Raw genomic sequence first — 26582 nt, 5'->3', positions numbered from 1 at the left:
TTTTTTGATGAACACTATCATACATGACACTTTTCATAAAGCGTCATCTATTGTAATTCAAAAACACGCACATAGATGACGTTTTACATAAAGCATCATCTATATTAATTAAAAAGCACGCACATAGATGACGCTCTTCATAAAGCGTCATCTATGTTATAAATACATGACACTTATACATGACGCTTCTTGTACAAGCGTCATCTATTGCAATCTTGACACTTCATACATGACGCCTTTTTAACAAAGCATCATCTAAGCAAAAAATGCGCTCATAGATGATGCTTTTTAGAAAAAAGCGTCATTTATCTAGTGTCATCTATGTGCATTTTTCTAGTAGTGAGTGATACTTGATTGCACTTCAGATATAAGTCATAATGAACAAATGACTTTAGTAATTCGATGTGTTGATATGACTAGTTCTAGCATAATGATAAAGGAATATTTCATTGAATTTATAAGTGTGGATGATACATCGGGATTAGCTCTTTTCAATGAAATACAAGCTGCTTTAGAATCACTTGGGCTTGATATTGATAATGTGAGGGGACAAGGTTATGACAATGGTTCCAATATGAAAGGGAAACATCAAGGTGTGCAAAAGAGATTTCTTGAAATTAATCCTAGAGCATTTTATATGCCATGTGCTTGTCATTCTCTTAATTTAACGATATGTGATATGGCTAGTTCTTGTGTTAAAGCGGTTTCTTTCTTTGGAGTTGTGCAACGTTTGTATACTTTATTTGCAAGTTCTACAAAAAGATGGAAATTTTTACAGGATCACCTTAATCAATTTACTTTGAAGTCCTTATCAACAACAAGATGGGAAAGTCATATTAATAGTGTTACTGCTATAATAACTCAACCTAATGAGATAAGAGAGGCTCTATTTGAATTAGCAAGAGTAAGTGATGATGCTAAAACTAGGAGTGAAGCCGAGTCTTTGGCGACTAATGAACTTGAGAATTTTGAGTTTTTGTTGGGTATGACTATATGGCATAATATATTGAACAAAACAAATTTGATTAGCAAAAAATTACAATCTAAAGATATGCAAATTGATGTTGCAATAGTTATTTTGAAAGGTTTGATTTCTTATTTTGAAAAATATAGAGAGGATGGTTTTCAATCGGCCTTGACATTAGCTAAGGAGCTTGCATCTAAGATGGAAATTGATCCTATTTTTCCACCAAAACGTATGATTCGTAGGAAGAAACAATTTGATGAAAGTTGCCAAGAAGAGATTACATTATCTGATGAGGAGTTTTTTAGGATCAATTATTTTCTTGTTATAGTGGATATTGCTATTTTATCTTTAAAGACTAGATTTGAACAATTGACAATTTTTGAAGATATTTTTGGCTTTTTGTTTCCTCATAAGATGTTATCTTTATGGGATAGTGATAAATTGCATAAGTGTTGTGTTAAGCTTCAAGATGCCCTGAAACATAATGATAAATTTGACATTGATGCTGAAGATTTATATTCTGAATTGCAAGTGCTACAAATGTGTTTACCATCTGAAACAAAATCGCTTGATGAGGTTCTTGAATTTGTTAAAGTTTCAGATTGCTTTCCAAACGTTTCTATTGCATATAGAATATTATTGACTATACCAGTTACTGTAGCTTCAGCAGAAAGAAGTTTTTCAAAATTAAAATTGATAAAATCATATTTACGTTCTACTATGTCTCAAGAAAGGTTGAATGGATTAGCGGTTTTATGCATTGAACATGAGGTATTAGAAAAGCTTGATCTTGAAGAAATTATTGATGATTTTGCTTCTCAAAATGCTAGAAGATCTAAGTTATTTTTGTAATTATTTCATTATTGTTTTCTTGTTTATTGCACTTTATAGTTAATATTATAGGGGCCCCTTTTTTCCTTCTCGCCCAGGGCCCCCGAAATGTCAGGGCCGGCCCTGGTTAGAGAGAATCATACTGTAAATCGAGTCGTGTTTCTTGGTTGTACGGTGTGGTGGTTTTATCTCCGGTGTATTCTCCGGTGAAGAAGCAATAAAAGATTCATTTGACCCTCCGTGGACGTAGGCCATACGGCCGAACCACGTAAATCCTTTCGCATTGTTTACCCAATTGAATTTCTGGTATATCGATCAATTTCTTTACATCGATGATGTGCTCTAACCTTATGTCGACACAGAAGATTAATTTTGTTGCAGATCAGGTACTTGCACATCTCAAAATTGATAAGATTGATAGGAGTAGAGGTGATAAATAATCATTCAATTGGATGATGGGTCGAATCATGCAAACCAAACACTTGATTAAGTTGGATTATTTTATCAATCATGCCTTATCATTCAAACCAAACGCCTATGTAAAAATTAATGTTTTTGTTCATCAGGAAATATGCAATCAAATGTGATGAACTAGGCCTCAGATTCTCACGATGACAGTTTTGGCTTCAAGTTCGTTTTATGACTCGTTAATCATGATAATCTTCTAATGAGGTAACTCCAAATTCCTTCGAACTAAATCTTTTTATATATAAATAACAGATTCATAGGTGGTCTATCAAACTAAGGGATTAATTCATCTACCTTCCCAAACATTGTTGATAGTTATAAGCTCATGTAATCTAAATTTGTTCAGAAAGTGAATGAGGAAGGCCTTTCATTGAGCTGGCCCAATAGGCTTTGCGTTGAGCTGGCCCACTTATATTGGCCCAATAGACCAGAATCGTATATGTTGAATCTTGCAGCTATTTAATGAATGTATGGATGATTTTCTATTCTGTTGGTTGAATCAGTTCAAACCTTTTCTTTGACTTCATCAAGTCTATTGTGTTTGAGGATCACTTATGCAATTCTGAAAACTAAATACTTCTATTCGTCCTCCTAATCTATTTTTAGTAGTAATTTTTTGGTCCCCTTCTCCACTCACTAATAAGTGGGTCTCATTTTTTATTCACCAACTTAATTAATTTTTTCAATTTTTCGCGGACCTCTTTCTCTACTCAATAAATAAACAATACTCCTTCCGTTCTTTAAAAGTTTGCCCCAAGAAAAAAAATACTGGTTTTAATAAAAGTTGGTAAAAAAGTTATTTGATGGTGGGACCACGTACAAAAATAGTGTTTAAATGATTGTAATTGTAAAGTAGATGGTGGAGTCATGTACAAAAATAGAAAATAAGGAGATTAGACCAAACTTTTGGGGGACCTTTTCCGAGACAGATGGAGTACAATTTTTCTTAAAACTCTTGTTTTCCACCTTAGGACAATATTTTGTGTAGGGAGAGAGTATAAAATACCACCATCTATTCGTACAAATATCAGCATCACTCTTCTAGAAAAGCGTGTAGTATGGTTAGGGATGTCAAAAAAGCCCGAAACCGACGGGTCGACTCGAATAGATCGATAAAAAAGGTGGGTTAGGGCTGAAAATTTTGAGCCCGAAAAAAATTTAGCCCGAATGGCCCAAACCGAAAATAGCCCGAGCCCGATAGGGTTGGCCCGAAAATCGAGTGGGTTGGCCCGATTAACCGAACACTTTCTTAATAATTGATTTCTAAAATTTAATACTTTACTTTTTAATTTGATAATAACATTTTGATGCTTGTATAATATGTTTTGATTTTTTCTAACTATTAATATTAAATCTTTATGATATAAAAGTAAAAGAAATATAGTAATTTATGTTATATCAATATACTATTTTTATCGGAAACAAAGTTAAAATTAGATATTATGTAAATTTACATTAAAATAACACTAATTTTTGTATCTAAAATAAGACAAAATATTTTGATTTAAAAAGCACGACATATTTTTATTACAATAATATGATTATCCATATAAAAAAAATATACATATAAAAAAATCGTAAATATGTGGGCCCGAACGGGCTAGCCCGAAACCGAGTGGGTTAGGGTTAGGGTCGAAAAATTTTAGTCCGAAAAATAAAAAACCGACTAGCCCAAACCGAAAATAACCCGAAACCGAATGGGTTGGCCTGAAACCGAGTGGGTTGGCCCAATTGACATCCCTAAGTATGGTACTTCCACGCAATCATGAGAACCTTATACCGGTAACGAAATAACACACCATATTAACATTCAATTACACAAGGATTTAACAAATTGAAACAATTCCACAACATACATTACTTAAGCAAACTCTTCGCTAAAGTCTCTTTGATAAAGCTTGCTTCCACTGACCTCTTTGGGTTTGAATCATGAAGAAGGCACATCATCATCCTCTTACTCATCTTTGTCATCATCATCATAGTCTTCTTCATCATATCGTCTTCATTGAATGCAAGAACATGCAACTCCTAAACGATCAAATCATAGTTAACAAAAAAAAAAAAAAGAAGAAGATAAAAAAGCAAGGTCTACTATACGTGTCAATTTCAAGCACATGAGATAATGTAGGGGCTGCATGTAGCTTACTCCTTTCGAGAAAAAAAAAGCTCCCATAATGTCATACTCCCTCCGTTCCAATAGTAGTGTCTCATAACATTTGGACACAAAGATTAAGAAATGTGTGAAAAGTAGATAAAGTGGGTTGATGTAAATTATTTAAATATTAGGTATAGAAAGAGAATATATATTGCCAAAAAGGGAATGAGACATTTATATTGGGACGTAACAGAAAAGGAAAGTATGACATTACTATTGGGACGGAGGGAGTATATAGGTAAAAGGGATCAGAAAATACCTTCATTCTACTTAGCAATGCAGAGAACTTGAAGGGTGGTGTTTCCCATATCTTCTTGTTCCTCTCGTATCAGTTGAGCCGACTCTGTTAGAGACTTTTTCACATCACCCTTAATCTCAATGAGTTGAAGAGTTGGGATTTCTCCAATATCATTTGGAATTCCAGTGAGATCATAACAAGAATAAAGCATCAAGTGTTTGAGTATGGGGAAATGGCTACTTTCAGTTATCCAATTCTCCAACCTCGATTGTTTTATTAGAAGAACTTCCAACACTGGAAATTCTCCTTGCCCTGTTTCCCAGTCTCCACCAACACAAGTACAGCTTTTCAGTTTAAGCACTCGAAGATTTGGCAACGAACCAACAACAATCATGTCCCTACGAGTGAGTTGCAAATCCCTCAAAGTCAGCTTTCTAAGCATCTCAGGAAAAGTAAAACTGTAGTAGTTGGGCCGATGTATAACCCAACGACCAGCATACACTACCAAATTCTCGAGTCGATGCAGATGTACCAGATCGTTCAAGCAGGCTACATCTCGACCAGCAGAGCAATCCACCTTCAGTTTTTGAAGGTTTGGGATCTTTTTCAGGATCTCCTCACTGCAACACGCACTATCAACATACGAAACTGTCTGCAGATTCTCTAGAGAACAAGTTGTTTCTATCGGATCTTCAAAACAAATTTTCTCACTAAAGTAGACATGTCTTAACTGTGGCATGCACCACGGCACCAATAAGGTTTCACAAGCTTCTCCAACTCCAAACTTGGATTGCTCTTCGCGAATGATTAAGGTTTGCAGATTTTGAAGGTTTGATAAGATTCTAGGAATATGCTGGCTATATCTAACACCAAGGTATCTTAAATGAAATAGCTCAAATAGCTGAGTTGGCAATGATTTCACATCAGCTGGTTCAGCACCCAACACCCTCAGCAATCTAACACCCTCGAGAAAGTCCAGTTTCACTAAATGATATTTCGAGCATCTGATGGAACGGATAGTTGAGCCACCATTGCTTGAAAGGTAACTTAGATAAGAAGTATCAACACTTACACGACGATGATTCTCTATGCTTTCTATGAAATGCTCCTTTTCAATATGCCTATCCATCATATTCAAGAAAAACTTACTTTCATGAGCTTTTCTAATGCACAACTCCCTCATCAGATCATGGAGGCTGCAGCTTTTGATTCTTCCATCAAACTTCCTCTTTGTGACCAAAACAATATTTCTCTTAACAAGTTCATCTAAACACTCTTCTCCCACCTTTTCAAAGCTTTCAGAGTTGCTTGGATATTTCACAAAGCCCTCAGCTACCCATAATCTAATAAGGTTCCTTGCAAGGATCTGGTGATCTTCCGGAAAGGAAGCCATGTACAAGAAACATGGCCTCAAATATTGAGGTAATTCGACGTAGCTCAAAGATAGTATCTCTTCAATCTGCTCTTGCTCTGCAGTTTTTGTAGACTTCACCTTTTCCGCAATCTCATGCCACGAAGCTGGATTCTTACTCACCGTGGATAGAAGCCCCGCGATCACCACGATTGCTAGGGGCAATCCTTTGCAGCTTCTTGCAATCTCCTTCCCAATATCTTCTAAATTTGAAGGACAATCTTGATTTGTAAACACCTTCTCTTTAAGCAAATTCCAACTCTGATCTGCATTCAATAAACCCAACTCGTAACACTTGCTTGAAGGGTCAGGATAAGAAGCCACATTATTCAACCTTGTGGTTAGCATGATACGACTTCCATTAACATTATCAGGAAACACATTCCTAACAATATCCCATACCTCACTTCTCCAAATATCATCCATCACAATTAAATACCTCCTACCCATTAAAATTTTGTACACTTTTTCGTCATCTCTTTGTCCCAATCTACCTGTATTGTACTCTTTCAAGGACTCCAGAAGGCTTGAAAGAACTCTCTGTGCACTATAATCTTGTGATATTGTAACCCAAACACGAATCACAAAATGACCTGTAATTAATGGATCGTCATAAACGTTTCTAGCAAGAGTAGTTTTGCCGATGCCACCCATGCCACATATTGGTATGATCTGAAGCTTGGATGTTTCTCCAACGAGCCGGTCCTTGATGTTCATCGCATGATCTTCAAAACCAACCATGGAGTTTCTGTAGATAGGTGGAGCAGCTGTTGAAAAACAATGAGCAGAAGAATTAGCACCACATTGAATATTTTTGCTTCTGGAAGTGGAACTATCCTTTATGTTCTTCACTTTTGCAGCAAGCAAAGCAATCTCCTCGATAACTTTCTTCAGCTGGAGCTCATGTTTCGCACTTCGATGGCATTTAGATTCATCACCATCATCTTCATTGAAACCAACTATATCATCAACTGGTGCAAGTGTGAATGATGAAGCGGCTGCATCGCTGTTGCTCTTAATGGCCATCACCTCCTTCATGATCGAATCGATTTCATTTCTTGTCTTGTTCAAGTGGTGTATGAACTGGAGTTTGGACTTGAACTTGGTAAACTCTGGTGGTAAAAATCTCCATTTTTCTCTAAAACGACTGTGAGTTTCCTCCCACTCGAAAAACTCACAGATATCTCCAGCTTCATATTCTACATCCCTGATTCGGGCTTCCAAACTGTTAGCTTTCGCTTCGTCTGGGAAATCTTCAGGAAACTCCTCCATCACTTTTTCCAGCTTCAAACAAGTATGCTCGATAACTTTTTTCAGGTCGAGTTTGTGGTTTCTACTTGGACGGGATTCAGACTCATCATCACAAGGCAAAAAAACCTTCTCCAACACGAGATATTCTAGAGTATCTTCTGCTTCATTTGCCAGTTCCCTCATTTGCTCTTCCAAACTCTTGGATTCGTCTGGAAATTCCTCAAGAAAGTCTCGAATGGGAGTAACATACTCGAGGAGAGATGTAATTTGTTGTGTTTCTTCAACAGATATGGAAAATAGATTGTGATTCAGGAATCGATCTATGGTGTTTTCAAGGGAGACAAGAGAAGCATAAGCCATCTCTGGCTACGTTGAGGAACAGTTTTTTTTCTTTCGTTTGACCTTCGTGGGAAAAATCAGATCAAGAAAGAAGAACGTCTTAGAAAACAAAGTGATAAGAATACACATCATTATTATCGTGGGTCACCCAGAAAATAAAACAAGAATGCAAAAAAAAAAAAAAAAAAAAAGTCTTAGCAAATAAAATCACAAATTATTTTAAAATTGTAATTGGAGGGAGGAAATTGTAAAAAATGAAAAAATGGTGATTTAATTAACCATAGTTCAAAAATCATGCAAAAATTGTAAATTTCAAAATAGTTCGTTATTTTATTTTTCAGAACCCCTAAAAAAAGTTGATTAAATTGAACAAATTTTTATGATTATAAATGTGGCGTTAATTTCTCATTCATCCAAAATTAATTTACGAGTAATTACAAATGCTGAAATTCTTATTCTTACAGTAGTTCCCAATGGAAAATTATATAAATCATGTCTTATAGCCCAAATCAAAGTAACATTTTTTTTTTGTTAAATTTATACAAGTAATACCTTTTCTAATTTTAATTATGCTTCACATATCGAACTGAGTAACTTCAAAGAATGACAATAAAGCACAACTCAATTGGTAAAACACTTCATCTCTAATCAATAGATTGAGGCTTCAAATCATCACAAGAGGAAATGGAGATGAGGACCTTTTTTAATAATATCACATTATTTTAATTTTATCAACTTAGTGTGTTTTATTTAATAGATAAATTTATAATTTATCATGGAAAAACAAGGGATAACAAAAAATTATGCCTTTAAATGTATCTTTTCCCATTTTCTACAAAAGATAAGTTTACCATTTTCCCTTCCTCATTTTTTGTGTGATAATATTATCCCTCCATTTTTTGTGTGATAATATTATTCATCTTTGAAGTGAAAATAAAGAAGAAAAAATGACGAACTTCTCTTTTGTAGAAAATGAGGGAAAAAAAAGAAGGCATCTAAAGCCTAAAGATATAAATTTTTTTATTTCTCATTTTCCATGATAAATTTATCCATTAAAGAAAACACACCCCTTTTTTTTTTCAACCAGATGAGGACAATTTTTGTAACTATCAAATTGCCACGCAACATTTCATTTCAGTACGCCAGTTCTGTAGCATGTCTACATGGCTCTAAATGACACATGGACCATTATATTCTCATGATCATAATTTCACAAGGATGTGTATGTACAAATTTGATATAAAAAATAAAATAAAAATCAAACGTTGAGAAAAGTTCGAACGTGACATGTTCTAATATATATGAACATCCATCAAACTCACAAAAAGCAGATTCTTTGAAATTGGCCCATTTAACAAAGCTGTATTGGATTGGATTCCTAATATGGCATATTTGATTGTTATTGGATTGGAGATAGTGGCATGAGCCACTTTATATGGTGAGGCAACCCTCTCCCTTATAAGGCCTTTTAAGGGAGGAATGGGCCCAATATCCATTTCTAACATGGTATCAGAGCCAACCCAATCCAATGATGGGCCCCCCCAATATCGTTGTCAACAGATGACGTTTGGGATAGTCCACGCTGCGCGTGCGGGGGGTGTATTGAAGTGTCCCACATTGGATTGGAGATAGTGGCATGAGCCACTTTATATGGTGAGGCAACCCTCTCCCTTATAAGGTCTTTTAAGGGAGGAATGGGCCCAATATCCATTTCTAATAATTGTGCAGATGAATCAAAGAGCATAACAGGACACCTTATAAGGTCTTTTAAGGGAGGAATGGGCCCAATATCCATTTCTAATAATTGTGCAGATGAATCAAAGAGCATAACAGGACACATAATATCCAAGTAGAATTCACAAAGCACCATGACACAACTCTGCCTTAGAGAGACAAGTTGCCCAGCTCTTTACAATAGACAAGCAAGACCAAAAGCAACTGAACAAGGTTCGAATCGCTATCATAGGAAAGGAATTATGCATCACAAAAGTAATCCAAAACCAATGAAGAAGGCGCAACTCTCATACAACTTGGAAATGAATCCTTCAAGAAAACTATGAGTGAAAAGATCATGGTTCTTGGCCACTTCAGATGGCAAGTGTAGTTAATCCAAGACGAAGGATAGTGACACCTATCGTCAGAGTTTTGTGCCTTCATTCTTCAAAGAATTGAACTTATTCTCATAAGAGAAATGGAACAACACATTTGATTGTGAATTCCAATGTGGCAGACATATCTCTACACAGACCAATCAATAAATCAAGTCACCCACTCTCATAATCCATTTTCTATTCGGAGAGTTCCCTTCAATCTATTCAGAGAATTCCCTTCAACCACACAATATCATTTGGTTATAGAAATATGCAAATGCATGTCTTAATGATGAAACAAATAGAAGCAAACACTGGCATATTTCCCGATGAACCAGGTGCAACTAAGTACCTGGCTGATCCACGTAAGTTTGGATTGAGCATATCATCGATGAGTCATGCAACGAACTTGAAGAGCATTTCCCCATTCCTGTTGTTCTGCTAGAATCCTCTTGGCCGACTCCACAAGTGACATTTTCGCCTTGCCCTTCACCTCAATCAGTTCAAGTGTCGGAATTTCTCCAATGTCTACGGGTATTTCAACGAGCTGCCAACAGTCATTGAGTACCAGGCGCTTGAGCATTGGGAAGTGGCTACTTTCAGTTATCCAATGCTCGAGATCTGACTTTTCTATCAACAGAAATTCCAGAAGAGGGAACTCTCCTTCAGTTGTTTCCCATGTGTTGCCTTTGCAAGCCTGATGAGTCAGTTTAAGCACTCGAAGATTTGGCAATGAACCAATAATTGTCATCTCCTCCCAAGGAAGAGGCAAACGACTTAAGGTCAACTTCTTCAGCGCCCTAGGAAAAGTGAAGAGATCCTTCTGGCAAAATGCATTACCAAAAGATGAACGTAACTTCAAATCTTCAAGTTGACGCAGATGTACCAGATTGTTCAGACAAACTTCACCTGGACGACAATCAGAGCAATCAATTTCTAACTTCTTTAGGTTTCGGATAATTCTCAAAATCCTTTCACTACAAATGACATGTGACACTATCGAAAGTGTTTGGAGGTTTTCTAGACTAGAAGTTGCTCTTCCTTCTGGATCGGGTAACCTGCCATAGAAGACAAGATGTCTTAACTGTGGCATCCTCCAAATTTCCTGTGGCAAATGGACCGAATGGTCTCTAAAAAGCCTCCATTCATTCTTTGCACGAAGGTGTAAAGTTTGAAGATTATGAAGCTTCGAAATGGCTGCAGGAATCGTTCCAAGATAGTAGATAGCAAGGTATACCAGATGAAAAAGGTCAAATAGTTCAACTGGTACTGATAATACATAAACATCTCCTGCATCCAATACCCTCAGCAATCTAAATCTTTCCAACATGTTTGCTACAGAAATTCCATGGAAGCACAAAATCGTATGGATGGATAAGCCATAAAGTTCTGAGAAGTAGGGTAAACCCGAAGGAGTAACACTTACACGCCGCTGATTTTTTCTGCCCTTTACTGAAAGCCCGCTGCTGAAGTTCACAAGAAACTTCTCTTCATGCGCTTTTCTTATGCACAAATCTCGCATCAGATCATGGAGGCTGCAACTTTTGATCCTGCCATCACACTTTCTCTTGGTAACCAAAACAAGATTTCTCTTGACAAGATCCTCCAAAAACTCTTCCGCCTCTTCTTCTAAGGTTTTGGATCTTTTCAGACGTCTCAAGAATCCCTCAGCTACCCATAATTTGATGAGTTTTGAGACACGGACCTCACAATCTTCTGGAAACATTCCCATGTACAAGAAACATGGCCTCAGATAATGAGGCAAGTGACTGTAACTCAAAGACAATATATTTTCAAATTGTCCTCCTATAGTAACTGAATTTACATTTCGTGCAATTTCGCTCCATGAAGCTACATTGTTGCTAACCGCAGATAGGAGCCCTGCAACCACCACGATCGCAAGAGGCAGCCCTTTGCAGCTTCTTGCGATCTCATTTCCAGTCTTCTCCAGTTCCGGAGGACAATCTTGATGTGCAAACACCTTCTGTTGAAGTAGATTCCAACTTTGAGACTCATCCATCAAACGCATCTTGTGGACACCGCTCAAACGATCAGCATAAGCAGCCACGTCAGTTTCTCTTGTCGTTAACATGACTCGGCTTCCATTACCATCATCGGGAAGTATAATTCTTACATCATCCCAAGCCTCTGTACTCCAAACATCATCCATTACAATGAGATACCTCCTGCCTTTCAAGATTTTGAACACTTTCTCTCCAACTAATTCACTGCTCCGCTCAGATCTTTCTTTGTTAAATTCTTCCATGGAAGCTAGGAGGCCTGAAAAAATTACATCTGCATTGTAGTCCTGTGATACTGTGACCCAAGCACGAATATCGAACTGCTGCACCGTTAGTGGGTCGTCGTAAGCACACTTTGCAAGAGTAGTTTTTCCTATACCTCCCATTCCAACGATTGGGATAACTTCCAAATTCGGTGATCCTCCACAAAGTCGAGACTGTATTGCGACCAAATCTTCATGTAAACCAACCATATAGTCAATCTTGCCAACGGTAGCAGGTCTAGATGGTGAGCCTACTGCAGAAGAAGAAGAAGAAGAAACACCAAGTTGCACTGCATCTGCGTTATTATTCTTCATGATTATCACCTCCCTTCTGATTGAATCTGTTTCTTCTCTTATCTTTCTCATTTGGTGTTTAAACTTGGATTTGGAAGCTAAGGCTGTCCACCAATGTGATGCAACTTCCTCCAGCATGAGAGACTCAATAAAACTTTCTGCTTCATATGCTAAATCTCTGATACGCCCATCCAAAATGTTGGCTTTCTGTGGAAAATCTTCAAGAAACTCTTGCAAGAAAATAAATGGTGCATAGACAGATCGAATTTGCTGTTTTTTATCACGAGAAATGGGATATCTATCTTGATCTAAGATTATTTTTCCAGTGGTTTGGGCAAGGGAAAGAAGAGCAGCATAAGCCATATTTGCTGTTCACAATTAAGAAGTTTGTATGACAAATTTTTTGCAAATCAATGTAAACCAAGCTGGAAAAATGAGAGCAGGACTAGTTCAGAAGATAGAGAGAAATTGTTGACAATTAAATCACATAAAGCCAACTAGCCAAGGATAGCATATATTTTTACAATAAAGCGAGTGAAATTTGTCTACTTTTTAATTGTACAACTGGTGGGCCAAAATGACAAAGTCATCCACTCATTCTTCAAAAGGAACTTTTGTGGCCTTCAACCATTTATGGCTATCAATATTCATAAATCATGATGTGATATTAATTTCACTCTTCAGATACAGATACCAGTTAAAAGGAAAAAAGAAAAACTAAATGTCACAGAATGAAAACAAGACGAAATAATTCCAATAGAATTTAGATAAAACCAATCACTACAGAACAAAAATAAGAGAATAAATCCTGAGATCAAACAAGAAAAGAGAATAAATAATAACAAGAAATTAAATCAATATGATCAGTACAAAAATACATAATATAGTGGTTTTCAAAAAAGAAGAAAGAGAGGGGGGATTGATAGTGAATAGTGATGTAGCCAAACTGGGACATACCAAGAAAAGCAATACCTGTCTTTGATGGGTACAGCACTGTTTAATAAAGGTGAAAAATTCCAAAGCAGAGGGCCCTCTTCCACATGATGAACAGTAAGCTATTTCTTTTATTATTTCATTTCATTCTAAAACAAGGTATGTTACAGCTACAATTCTTATTTTATTATTTCTTCTAAGAAATAACAAATTGCAATCAAATAGTAAGTCAATATTTAACAACTTTAATTACTCAGAAAAAACTAATGTGAATTGAGACATCCTAACAACACAGTAGTCTTAAGTGCTACTTTCTGAAGATTTCAACAAGGCTCCACAACTTCTTCTTTATTTTTTTTCTTGTTTTGTGACATAGGTTCCACAACTTTAGTAGTAAGTATCAGATAATATTAGCTCACAAAAAAAAATTATATAGAACTTTTAGCAAGTTTTATAAGTACAAGTTGGTATTTCTTGTTTTGATGCCAAAGAGTTACCTAGTGGTACAATAGTATCGCCTTCTTGCAAAAATGGTGAAAGAATTTCTACGAAACAAACCGTCAACCCAACACAGCACGAACCCATCAGTGCCACTTGGATGTAGAGAATTTGTATTTGATCTTTCCCCTGTGAAGAACAAAATTCTTACAAAAGATGGGGAAGAATTTGGTACAACTTTGATCCGACATCTCTCACCAAAAAACTGTATAACAATGAAAAAGCATAGCACACTATTCCTAAACGGATAACTTATAACTTTATTGCTGAGATTATTGGAAACAGAACTTTTAAATGGGCAGATATCTCATTAATGTAACACCATTGACATCTTTCCAATAATGTTTCAATGTTTCCATGTTCAACAAAAATGGTAAATACTATTTTTATTTTATTTTTTGGCCGTTTTGACTGATATTATCCCAACATGTGGATATTTACAACACGATACTCAGGGTACCAATTTTTCTTCAAATATACTCTGGTTTTTTCTGATGGCTCAGAGCTGACTCGCATGCCGAAATCCACATTATTAAAGACATGGAAAATGAAAGAAAAAGAAAAGAAAACTTAAAAATATGTGGCAAAAGGGCACCTTATTATTGTCGAACTGGCAAAAAAAGAGAGCAAATTTTACAGACAAACCTTTCCGCCTTGAGCTTCTACAGACCCCTCATATGATACAAGACTCCCTTGATTAAAATTTAACATTACTTCATCCATAGATGTTCGGTGATGGGTCGAGAATTTCAAATTATGTAGTATACTCAAGGCTGGACTACGAATGTAGATATTAATGAAGCTCACCATCAACCAAAACTACAATAAAAAATATTTATTGCAATAATAAACAATAATTCAAGATACAACCTTGAACCTAGTACTCAATATGAAAGAACCTGTGAATATTGAACAGACAAGGCAGTAACATTTGGTAACCGAATTTTATGCATGACATTTAAAACAAGATCTAATTATCTCCATAGAAACGTACTAAAACGCTGGACATCCAGCATTATTATATCTTTATTTCCATTTGCATTTTGATGTAAAGCCAGGTTTCCATTCCGAACAGCACCAAAAACTAATTCTTCCAGTTTGGACCCTCTCAAGTCTCTCCCAACATTTTCTGTATCTCAGCTGTCCCAGTATTAGATTTATTGTCTTAACAATATTAATATAAAATTAAAAATTACTATTTAGAGGAGGTCATTAATAAATTAATAGAGGCATTTTACATGTGCTAGGGGAAAAGGATGCTCGAGTTAGTGTTTAAATAAAAAAGCAATCAAGAGCTAAATCCAATTGAAAACTTTTGATCAGGACTCTATGTTGTAAGTATTACACCACTTATATTAGTATAAAGCCAATACCCTTGTAAACAATTATAAAACAATATATATTTACTTACCTACTACATCAGAGTCAGCGAACGAGGAAATTTTCCTTCTGAAAGTAATCTAGCTTGTAGTTCAATTTGATGACTCTGTTTCACTTGGTTCAAAATTTACAACTTCTTGTGATTCGGGTATGCGTGCAAGAATGGGTACTCGTTGTTTTGCCTTCCATCTTATCTGTCTCCATCTTCTCGCAGATTTTCTTATCTCTGTAGATAAGTTCATTAAAAGAGTGAGGCATGTAACGAACAAATAATACTTTTGCATATTCGGTCCAATGTCCAAAAGTCCATTTTAGATATATAATCAAAATCAAACACACTCTAAAACTCTCCATAATCATGTACCAAAAACGTGAACTTTTGGATTTTTCTTTAGGTCGATTCATGAACTTTGGCCTGATTTTGGCTTTAGACATGATTCACGTATAATCTCAAGAATGATTCCACTTTTTTATTTGTAGCAATTGCAGACCCAAAAAAAAGTTACCACTTAAAAAATGACCGCGTGAATTTTTTCCCAAGCTGTCCTAGTTTCTCAATCAGATTTCCTAACACTTTCATAAAGCACGTCTGAAACCAAAATGAAGTCAGAGTTGGTGACTCTTTTGAAGTTAACCATTATTTTTTTTCTTTTGTAGTATTTTGATAAACAGTCAGATTTGCCTTCATTGAACCGGTAAACGAAAACTAATATACATTCAGTTGTTATGTAATTTTCGTGACTAAACAAAACATCCTACGAAGTGAAGTAAACTACAAACCTAACACATGAATTTTATGTTCATTTTACCTTAGACTTTGTAGGTAGCTAAGGCAAAAAAAGGATGTTTGCTTAAGACTTCAAATTCAAATCAAGAAACAATCAACAGTGAAATCCAACTGAACCTTTATGATCTGCTGTTACTATACCACTCATCTATTATTGCCATTGTTAAAACTATTATAATAAACAGTTATATATATATATATATATATCAACATAAAGCCCTTGTAAAAATCTATACAACAATAGATAGTTACCTTCCCGATCAGAATCAGTAAGCAAGAACGACATTTTCAGGTCGTTCAACTTGATCTCGATCTCTCTGATTCTGCTCTGAACATCTCTCATCCTCTTTAGAACATATCTCGTACTAGGCCTCTCCTCAGGCAAAGCTGCCGTGCATTCTAATGCTAATTCAATAGCTGATGTCAAGCAAGTTATGAAGACAGCTCTAGCTTCTTCACCATCCGTATCCAGAAGCTCATTGTCCAAAATTTGCAATATTGAATCAGGGAATGATTCAGAGACCCATCTCCTCAAGGTTAACTCTCCTGAAAACATCTCATCTGTTGGCTTTCTTCTTGAAAATGTTTCCATCAGCAAAATCCCGTAGCTATAAACATCCACTGTGGTCGAGATTAATCCCTGTGATCCATACTCTGAAAAGTTTATGCAAGTGAACAAATAAGTGTACTTAGCTAATAACCTTCAATTTACTCTTGGAATAATAATTTTCTGAAGAATATGTTACCTGGTGCTATGTATCCAATAGTACCCAAAGTCCTAGAACGTAGCATTCTTTCTTCTTGACTCAAGATCTTGGAAATGCCAAAGTCGCCTACATGTGCAACCATGTCTTCATCAAGAAGGATGTTTTTCGGGTTTAAATCGCAATGGACAATGGGCGTTGTACAGTATTCATGTAAATACTCTATCACTTGCGCCACTTCTGTCATTATTCTCATTCTTGTGAACAAGTCTAAGGAACAATTGGCAAAGTGGAGCTGTTTCTCTAGATCACCGTTGGGCATATATGTCATCAACAAGGCCTTAAAATCAGGCTGGGAACAACAAGTGATAATCCTGACAATATTTCTGTGGCGTAATCCGCCTAATATTTCGCACTCAGTCTGGAAGCTCTTCAATGCATCTTGTACATCTAAATCAAATACTTTAATAGCACACTTCATTCCATCAGAAAATGTTCCCAGATATACTGAGCCAATGCCACCCCTGCCAATCAAGTTTTCTTCATCAAAGTTGCCTGTGGCGCGAAGGATTTCTTGATATGAAATTCTCCTATAAATGTCATATGGAAAATAATGAGACAAAGGATATGTCGTTCTTGCACAAAATTTCCATCTCAGGACAAGAATAAGGCCAATCACAACAACTATCAAAAATGATAAATATGGTAAACGTTTTCTCATGCTTAAAGATTGACATTTCTTCACTTCAAATCGAATTGGTCCACACAAACCATTGTTACCAACGAAAAACTCCGCACTGAAATTGACAAAACACCCTCTGTCTGGAATTTCACCTCTAAGCTCATTAAATGATACATCAAAGTAATTAAGATGTGAAAGTGCTTCCAAAGACTTAGGAATCGGACCAGAGAGATTGTTGTGGGACAGATCCAAGAGTTCCAAATCCTTTAGAAGAGAAAACGATTCAACTATGCGGCCTCTCAGTTTGTTTCTAGACAATGATAGTCGAACTAGATTCTCAAGCTGGGAAATGGTGCTTGGGATCTCCCCAGAGAGCTGATTATACGACAGATCCAATGCTACCAGATTCTTCACATTGATAGCACCCTTATCAAACCATAAAATTGATGCGATGTTGAAGCTGAATTCATTGCTTGACATATAGATTTCTCTTAACAAAGAGAGGTTCCCTAAACAACTTGGTAGTAGTCCAGAGAGATTGTTTATTGCTAAGTTTAACGAATAAAGAGAATTTAGATTGCACAAGACAGTGGAGATGGAGCCATGAAATCTATTGCCGTAGATTTCCAAATTCCTCAAGCTTCTTAAACCTCCCAGCATCATGGGAATGGCTCCGGTGAAGTGATTATATCCGAGGTTTAACCACAACAAGCTGCTTAAGTTCCCTATCTCATCGGGGATCGGACTTAAGATTTTGCAAGAGAAAGCTTTGAAAGTTTCAAGGGACACAGAGAGATTGCTCGAGCCTAAGGATTTTGGGAGAACACCAGTTATAGGATTAAATGATATCTGTATAAACCTCAGATTCTTGCAAGCTGCCAAGGAAGAGAGAAAGTCCTGTTCAGGATTGGACAAATTATTTGTCAACTGATTTGCTTCCAAGTTTAGCATCTGAAGTTGATGTAAACTCCCAAGATTCATTGGTACATGATTGAATGAGTTATCAGAAAGATCCAGTGCGATGAGTTTAGAGAGATTTGAGATTGAACTCGGGATTTCTCCATGGAAGCGATTAGCTAGAAGATCAAACCTCTGTTGGATATTTCCAAGAAAAATACGCTCAATGTTTGGAAGGCCTATGTCAATAGAAAATGGAAGACTTCCGAATAGGTTGTTTTCTCTAAGGGAAAGGAATTCTAACATGGAGAGATTGAAGATAGCTTGAGGTACTTCACCACTTAGATTGTTTGCTTGAAGATTCAATATTCTCAAACTGGATAGTTGTCCCATTGCGGACACAACTGTCCCATAAAAACTGTTCCTGCTGAAATCCAATACCTCCAAATTCGACAAATTGCCAATTGTCGTTGGAACTGTACCTGTAAATCCCAACAAGAATCTGTCTTTTTGAGAGAACAACAACGCATCAAAGTGAAAGGGGATGATGTTGTGTGCGTGTGTTGGCCAAGTGGTAGACTAGTTAATGCCTAAGGCCCTAGGTCTCATGTTGGAGTCCCCCAACAAAAACAAGAAGAAGAAAGGGGATGGTGTTTCAAATAATTTGAAGAACTAACTTTTCAAGCTAGGCTGCAAATGTACTTTGTTTTAATGAAATAACATAAACTAGTGCTAAAACAACACTTACAAGATAAATCATAACCTCTATTATAGCAATCTCTATTTCCTCCAAAAACAGAGTCTAACCACCATTACCCAGTAGATAGGTACGAGACATCCTATTATTAGGTGTTCACTTTGGGAGATAGATTAGATAAATCAACCACATCCTTTGATGGATTGAATAAGTTTGACTTGTTGATCATTTAACCCTTCAAATGCCCACTCGTATCATTGTCAATCTAATCTATCACTGGCTCAAAGTAAACATCCCCTTATAGTATTGTACTACATTTTTATTCTATTGATGCACGCCCACATGCTACGTCCATTGAATAACATCAGAACTATATGCGCCAAGATCTTCTATCAGAAAACAAAGCTTTCACATAATTCTCTTATGCTCTTATTTGACAAACAAAAAGGAACTGAAGCAGAATGGAGCAAAAATTAAGGCAGGTTATCAAGAACATACCTGTCAAATAATTCCTACTCAAAGAGAGATCCTGAAGTTGTGACCAGTTGCCAAACCCAGCTGGAACAGTTCCAGTGAGATTGTTATGAGACAAATCCAACATCTTCAGTTGTACGCACGGCGATAAACTTGTCGGAATATCTCCACTCAAGTAGTTATGTGAAAGGTTCAAACCCTGCAGCTTCCCCAACAATCCAATTTCACTTGGGATTTGGCCATTGATACTGTTGTTGCTGATGTCTACGAATCTCAGAGATGAGAGGTTGCCGATTTCCTTTGCGATGGTTCCCTCCAAACCCATATTTGCAAGATTGATAGCTGTCACTCTCCGTGGATGCTTCTTGCCACAAATGACGCCGGTCCAAGTGCATAACGAGGTTTCCTTGGACCAGTTCCTAGCCAGGATGTCGGAATTTATGTTAGCTTTCATGGACAGGAGAGACAACTCATCCACAGTAGACATGTTAATAAATGCAGATGCAGCAAAGCAGATTCTCAAGGAAAATATCCCCAGCAACATTACTATTTTGGCTGATTTCCCCATTTCTTATCATGAGAGAGAGTGCCCCAGTCGATAAATAATGATGATGATGATGATGGCGGCATCGACAAATACGATAAATTAAGTGGTAATATATCAAAGGGTGAGATTTTTATCTAGCCCTTTGAATAAAATAAATAAGTTTTGTATCACACTCCATAAATAAATAAGTTTTGTAGCACATTCTTAATAGTCCCCACCAAATTTTTGATTTATTTAAAAATTTTGTTTTCTTTAAACAATAAAAAACGTGGCTGATAGAATCTTCTATCATTATCACGATTTGTCTTATTATGTCTCTCTCTCTCTCCAAAATCGTGATCTGATAGTATATCTTTTAGGGTTTAGGGTTTCTTTTCTTGCATGTACACGATTTGGTACACGATTTGGAAGCATGAATCGTGAGGATCGGCTGAAAAGTGGTCAAACAAGAATCTTGTTTCAAATCATTCCCCAAAAAAAAGAATCTTATGCAAATATTGAGAAGACCGTGCACTATACACGGCTCTCTCTCTCTCTCTCTCTCTCTTCTATTATTCAGCTTCCAAATTCAAAAAAAAAGAGACACAAAAACCTTAAGGACCGTGCACTCCATACACTCCATACACGCCTCTCTCTCTCTCTAAGAAACTCAAGCCCACCGTGCACTCCATAAACTCAAGCCACTATGAGTTCAACGGAATCAGATTACGATGGGGAAGAGGCACAACGAGAAAGTCGCCCGAGTACATCAAGGAGGAGCGAACAATACCCGATGCCGAATCCGGTAAGTAACCATGGCCTATATTTGTCAAAATTTGAGTTTATGTGTTTTGTATTGTTAAATTTGATTATTAGGTACACGGTTGTAGCATGTTTTAGACAATTATGTTGGTAATTTGTGAAATTTGGAATCTGGAAATTATTTTGAACAACCGTGTACAACCGTGTACGGTTCTTCAGTACACGGTTGTACACGGTTAGACAATTATGTTACACGGTTAGGATTAATTGATGTAATATGCCTTAATTGTGTATTTTTAACGTATAAAGGTATTTGTCGTACACGATTTAACCGTGTACAGCCGTACACGGTTTGCTCATCTATACACGGTTGTACACGGTTTCTCTAAAATCGTACACGGTTGATTTTAAATCATGTAATATGCCCTAATTGTGTATTTTAGACGTATAGAGGTATTTTTTGTACACGATTTAATCGTGTACAACCGTGTACAACCGTACACGGTTAGGGTATCCGTACACGGTTGTACACGGTTGGTCTAGAATCTGTACACGGTTGATATTTTTTGATACTGATCATCATTTTGAATTAATTGCAGCCTCCGAGGCATGTTTGGTTACGTCCGTGCAAGCAAGGTTATGCCGCACGTATCAATCACTACATCAAGGACAAGACACTGAAGGAAGTGGAGACATGTCTGACGCATTACCGGTGTCTTGAACAATTTAAGAAAGGTCCGTTTGGGCATTTACTTCAGTTGAAGAGGCAGGATAGTGCGAATGCCGCACTGCACCATCTTCTTGCACGGGAGTTGTATGACCAAGCATTCGGTCCGTGGGAGAAGTGGTTCCACATTGGTGGACACGACATTCGATTCGGTGCTATGGAGTATTGTCTGGTGACGGGGTTGTGCTTCGGGCCATCCCCGCAGCATTTTGATCCTAATGTGGATCACCGTGTTGGGAAGCAGAGTCTATGGCACCGAGTTTTTAAAGGCAAGAAGATGGAAGTGAAGGATCTGCGAAAGCGGTTCGTTAACCGCAGTATGGGCAATATTGCCGAGGATTATTTGAGGGTGGGCAATATTCTCGTGGCGTATGATCTCGTCTTCTGTCGGGATTATAAATACGTGCATGATTGTGTGTGGGCACTGGTAGAGGACTATCAGAAATGGATCGACTTCCCGTGGGGCTCTTACTCATTCCAGATTTTGTGCCATGGGATGAGTGTGTTGAAGAAGCATCCCTCGGAGATTACAGGTATTAGGAGGACGTACCACTTCTATGGGCCCATATGGGCATTACAGATTTGGTCGTACGAGGCCATTCCGAGGTTGGGCCGCGCGTGTGGGGCTCGTGACTCGAGCTTCGAGATGCCACGATTGGTGAACTGGACGACTTGGAAGTCGGCTTCTGACTTCACCCACTTTTTTGATGCTGATGAGGTAATTATTGTTGTTTTTTTACAGTTTCAATCATTTTATTATGTTATGATTAACGAATAATGAGAAATGATCGATTCATCTTTGTGCAGGCCGAGTGTCACCGGACACTCGAACCGGTCGAGGAGGAGAATGATTCATGGTATTTGCAGACCCTGAGGCTTCCCGACCCTTTTTCTGTACGATACCATCCAGGAGGGAAATATGCCGGCTTGACAGAGCCACTTGTACCGGAACCGCCTCCTCCTGTTAGGCCTCCCCCTGTGCCGAGGAGTAGCTCACGAGCAGATAGGGCTCATGAGAAGCAGCCTGTCCCTGTCCCGAGGAGTAGCTCACGAGCAGAGAGGGCTCGTGAGAAGCAGCCTGTCCCTGTCCATGTCGAGCGTATTAGACAGACGTTTGAGGACCCGGCTGGCAGCCCGTCGAAGCGGCGCAGGTCAGAGGAGTTTGATGATCGCGAGCCTCAGGCAGACCGAGATGAGGATTATTGGAGGCAACGCGATGATGACCTGATTGCCCGTATCACACAGGAGCAGATCCGGACCGTGGTCCCTGAGATGCGGCGCGAGATACGGCGCGAGCTTGTAGATGACGACTCTGAGCATGGACTGGTCCCCAAGATTACGAAGAAGGTCATAGCCGCTGTGAAGGACATCTTTGGGAGACGCTCTTCTTCGAGGAGGTATAGATCATCATCCAGCCATGCCAGTCGTTATAGACATGGGAGTGAGGAGTTCGACCAGCCGAGACCCAGTCACAGACGGTCTACATCTCACATTCCTAGTCCTAGGTGATCAGAGCGTGAGGATCCGCCTCATGTGAGCCATAGGCACTCAGTTGGAGACATGGATCCGCCTCGTGGCAGTCAGAGACGCTCAGAGCGTGGAGAGGATCCACCCCCTGCGAGTCAGCGGCGATCTGCCTCACGTCACAGTGAGAGGGAGGCATCTATGAGGCGATCAGCCTCACATCATGGTGAGAGGCAGACATCTTTGAGGCGATCCGCCTCACGTCACAGTGATCGCCCAGGGCCATCGGCTGGACACCATAGTCCAGAGACCCCTTCGCCTAAAGCGGGGGATGTAGATGATGATCTGAATGTTTCCTGGACTTCGTCAGAGGAGGAGGCGGGTGCTAGAGAGAGGCCTCAATTGGTTATTGACCCGGCCTTGCCGTATGGTAAGGGGCTGCTGAAGGCGAAGAAGCGGGGCTTCAAGGCGTTTATGAGATCGCCGCCGGGTACTTATGTCACAGTGATCGAGACGGGTTGGGTGATGTCCCAGGAGCTATTCCACAAGATTATGAATCCTCGCGAGGAGTTGGACGGGGAGGTACAATAATTTGATTTTACTGTGTTTCTTAAGATTTGCATTGTACATAATTAATCATGAATTTTTTAAGCAGATATTAGACCTCTGGAATCTGAAGGCTCTCCGACGGCTCCGTCAAAATCAGCAGTGGATAGATCGGGGGCATACGAGGCTCGTTGCAGGCGTGACACGGGCTAGAACGCCGATAGCTTTTTTGGATTTTTATGTAAGTTTTTGATAGAATAATTTCTGTTTATGTATATACAACTACCTATAAATTAATCATGAATCTGTGATTGTAGGAGACCCTTTGGAGAGAGTTCAGGTCGTTGCATCCGAATGAGCCAGATTGGGACAACATTCGGGGTCGACACGGATACGAGGAGTGGGTGGTGCCCGACAAGCTGATCGCCATGTTTCATGGAATTGATTCAGGCCATACATGGCCTTGGTTGGAAGCGAAAGAGGTAAGTATAATATAAACATATTTTGGAATTTTCTAACTGAAATACGTAACGTTTCTAAATATTTTTCATATTGTGTTGCAGATTTTTGCTATTTGCAATGTCGATAAGAGTCATTGGTGTACTGTGGTTATATCTATCTCCGCATGGGAGGTGAGAGTGTATGACTCACTGTCACATGTGGAAGGTGCACGAAAGCGTCGACCAAGTGCATTGAAGCCAATCACTCGCCTGATGCCTAAATTGCTGCACACTGTGGGTTATTATGCACACAATCCCGTGAGGTTTGTGCACGCTCCAGATGTGGAAATGAAGATCGTCATGATGCCAATCAAATAGCAATTCCACCAAGAAGATAGTGTAAGTTGTGGTGTGTTTGTAATAAATGAGATACCTAATAGCGGCACAAGCATGACGACACGGAATGTCATCCAGGTCGAACTGAGCACAACTACAAGTCCGATTCTCGAGATCGACAATGTAGAATGCATGATCATCCTCAACACTAAACATGTGCGTCGTCGTCCCTCGAACAGCCAATTGCCGACCCGCTTCGACAGCCACATGCAACTTTCCCTCTACTACCTCAATCAACTCATGTGACCTCGATGCAGCCGAGATGCGTCGCCTATCGAACCATTTCTCCATAATGGCTCGATAGGTCTCGATCAATGAAGCAACCGGGAGTCGTCGTGTCCACAACAGTCTACTGTTCATCGTCTCGGCAGCATTCGACGTCATGAAGCTCGTGCATCGTACAGGGCACTTGGACCTGGCCCATCTCTCCACACCAATAGTGTCGAGGCGTGTGTGCGCGTTGACTTTCAGTACTTGAAGCGCAGAAAAATTCCTTTGAAAATCGTCTGATCGATAGGAATATGCCGCTGCTTTGAAGACTGCAGCTACATGCTGCCCATAATGCGCGAGATTCTTCTGGATATGGTAATAGCACAACCCGTGAGGGACGTTCGGGTAGACACACTCCACAGCATTTCTGATGCTCTTGTGCTGATCAGACACAATCAAGAGATCATCCGACTGACCAAAGCAAGTCCGCAGTCGGTGGAAGAACCAAGTCCAAGACTCGTCGTTCTCGATAGGACCAAGCCCAACTGCGAGAGGAAATATTGCTTCGTTCCCATCCTTTGTAACAGCGACGAACAAAATGCCGCCGTTCCTTCCCTTCAGATGGGTCCCGTCTACGACGATGATCGGCCTCAAGTAACCCTTCTCAAAGGCAGTCACGCTCTGTCCAAGTGCAACAAACATATGATGGAACTTGCCATCATCCTTCATCTCAAGGTCGTATAATGTGCCGGGATTACTCATTCTCAGCATATACAAATACGATGGGAGCATCTGATACGAGTTCCCAAAATCACCATACGTCATCTCAATCGCGATGTTTCTTGCACGAAGAGCGAAGCTGTAATTGATCTCAATACCGAATAAGCGCTGCATCTCTGACATCATCTCCTTCGGCTTCAAAACGACCCCCTCGCCTACCAATTTCCGTGCAAAATATCTTCCAACAACCCTCGCCGGAATCTGTCTCGGGGCAGTGCGATTCAAATCCGTGTGGCAGGTATGATCCATCACCACCTTGATCACTCTCCAGATCGATGCACTCTGAACGGCTCGCAGCATGAACGGACAACCGTTGCCATGCTTGCAAACAAACCACAAACGGGTCGTACTGGAACGACGCACGGCGTACTCCACGTGATTCTCCATATGGTACAGGCCAACAGCGATTGCCAAATCATCCTTCGACCGGAATAGAGCCCCCACTGATAATATCCCGCTCTCCAATACGTTAGAATCCTCCCAACCTAATGCCGGCGCATCGTCAAAATCGAGGACTGGAATCCCCCAGTCACGTGCCTCAAGCTGCTGAACTCCAACACGAGGCTCGACATCGGGCTGATCATCCGATGTGAAATTCTGAGGCCCTGTCTGTCTCCACGCTTCCTGTTCAGTCGACACTGAATCCAATATCTCTCTGCGTCGTATCGCCTCTTCTTCCTCATCCGAAGACTCGGACTCGTCTTCCTCCTCCTGCGACGATGAATCGTCCCTACTATCATCGTGTGTAGGGATACTTCTTCCAATGTCCGTCTCAATAGGAAACATAGTAGACCGATGTCCCTCATAATATACCCGCTCTTGAGTCTGAGGAACCGGAGCCGCAGATTGTTTGCCCTTCTCGATCACATAAACAACGGGATATTTCTTATGCTCGGAAATCAGCCGGTTCAAATCCGAATTAGTCTTCAAAGCCACTTTTATTTTTCGCCCTTCGTCCGTGGTCGATGTGTAGAAAAGCATATAAGTGGATCGACCATCCTCGTTTAATTGATCGTGCACCTCTTGCATCAACTTCGCATGACAAAGGTCTTCCTTAGACATGTACACGACAACCTCATCGCCTCCTTCATACTCGGTTAATTTCCACTGACCACTGTGCCGTATAACGATTGCTTGAAACGACATCTGCTTCAAAACGATAAAAATACAACATTTAAATACACAAACAGGAAATCGTGTACCCCAATACATCAACTGAATATACAAACATGCTAAAAATAACATCAAAATCATATTCAACCCAATCGTGTACAACAAATTCGACCACCGTGTACAACCGTGTACACAACCGTGTACAGCAGAACACTAAGGGTTCAAAAATAAGGTAATT

General features: G+C 39.0%; 5 protein-coding genes across 8 annotated transcripts; 1 reads left to right on the top strand and 4 right to left on the bottom strand.

Moving 5' to 3' along the window:
• The first annotated feature begins 350 nt into the window (after window positions 1–350).
• On the top strand, window positions 351–2751 carry LOC131017936 (uncharacterized). Its single transcript, XM_057946684.1, has 2 exons — window positions 351–593; window positions 720–2751. The coding sequence occupies exons 1-2, from the start codon at window positions 386–388 to the stop codon at window positions 1817–1819; spliced, it is 1308 nt and encodes a 435-aa protein (XP_057802667.1). The 5' UTR covers window positions 351–385; the 3' UTR covers window positions 1820–2751.
• Window positions 2752–3794: 1043 nt separating this feature from the next.
• Window positions 3795–7791, bottom strand: LOC131017935 (putative late blight resistance protein homolog R1A-3). Its single transcript, XM_057946683.1, has 2 exons — window positions 4681–7791; window positions 3795–4294 (listed from the first exon to the last, which is right to left on the bottom strand). Exon 1 carries the CDS (start codon window positions 7679–7681, stop codon window positions 4688–4690), a length of 2994 nt encoding a protein of 997 aa, XP_057802666.1. The 5' UTR covers window positions 7682–7791; the 3' UTR covers window positions 3795–4294; window positions 4681–4687.
• A 1701-nt stretch (window positions 7792–9492) lies between these two features.
• LOC131017934 (putative late blight resistance protein homolog R1B-16) lies at window positions 9493–13486 on the bottom strand. The gene is made up of 2 exons (XM_057946682.1): window positions 10103–13486; window positions 9493–9987 (listed from the first exon to the last, which is right to left on the bottom strand). The coding sequence occupies exon 1, from the start codon at window positions 12689–12691 to the stop codon at window positions 10136–10138; it is 2556 nt and encodes an 851-aa protein (XP_057802665.1). The 5' UTR covers window positions 12692–13486; the 3' UTR covers window positions 9493–9987; window positions 10103–10135.
• An 852-nt stretch (window positions 13487–14338) lies between these two features.
• Window positions 14339–20004, bottom strand: LOC131017933 (receptor kinase-like protein Xa21). Of its 4 annotated transcripts, none has more exons than XR_009099935.1 (5): window positions 19405–20004; window positions 16673–18691; window positions 16179–16580; window positions 15171–15365; window positions 14339–14899 (listed from the first exon to the last, which is right to left on the bottom strand). XR_009099935.1 is itself a non-coding variant. In XM_057946679.1 (4 exons), the coding sequence occupies exons 1-4, from the start codon at window positions 19946–19948 to the stop codon at window positions 15232–15234; spliced, it is 3099 nt and encodes a 1032-aa protein (XP_057802662.1). In that variant the 5' UTR covers window positions 19949–20004; the 3' UTR covers window positions 15056–15231. The 4 variants fall into 4 exon arrangements, 2 of the variants coding, with proteins under 2 accessions (XP_057802662.1, XP_057802664.1); XR_009099936.1 differs by having other exon boundaries at window positions 14339–14888; XM_057946679.1 differs by lacking the exon at window positions 14339–14899 and having other exon boundaries at window positions 15056–15365.
• Window positions 20005–24311: 4307 nt separating this feature from the next.
• LOC131018480 (uncharacterized) lies at window positions 24312–26377 on the bottom strand. Its single transcript, XM_057947197.1, has 2 exons — window positions 24470–26377; window positions 24312–24335 (listed from the first exon to the last, which is right to left on the bottom strand). Exons 1-2 carry the CDS (start codon window positions 26375–26377, stop codon window positions 24312–24314), a joined length of 1932 nt encoding a protein of 643 aa, XP_057803180.1.
• Between the last annotated feature and the right edge of the window lie 205 nt (window positions 26378–26582).

The sequence above is a fragment of the Salvia miltiorrhiza genome, chromosome 3, assembly GCF_028751815.1.
Source record: "Salvia miltiorrhiza cultivar Shanhuang (shh) chromosome 3, IMPLAD_Smil_shh, whole genome shotgun sequence".
Classification (NCBI taxonomy): domain Eukaryota; kingdom Viridiplantae; phylum Streptophyta; class Magnoliopsida; order Lamiales; family Lamiaceae; genus Salvia; species Salvia miltiorrhiza.
The sequence above is the reverse complement of the archived record's forward strand: the minus strand, read 5'-3'. Positions and strand labels throughout refer to the sequence as shown.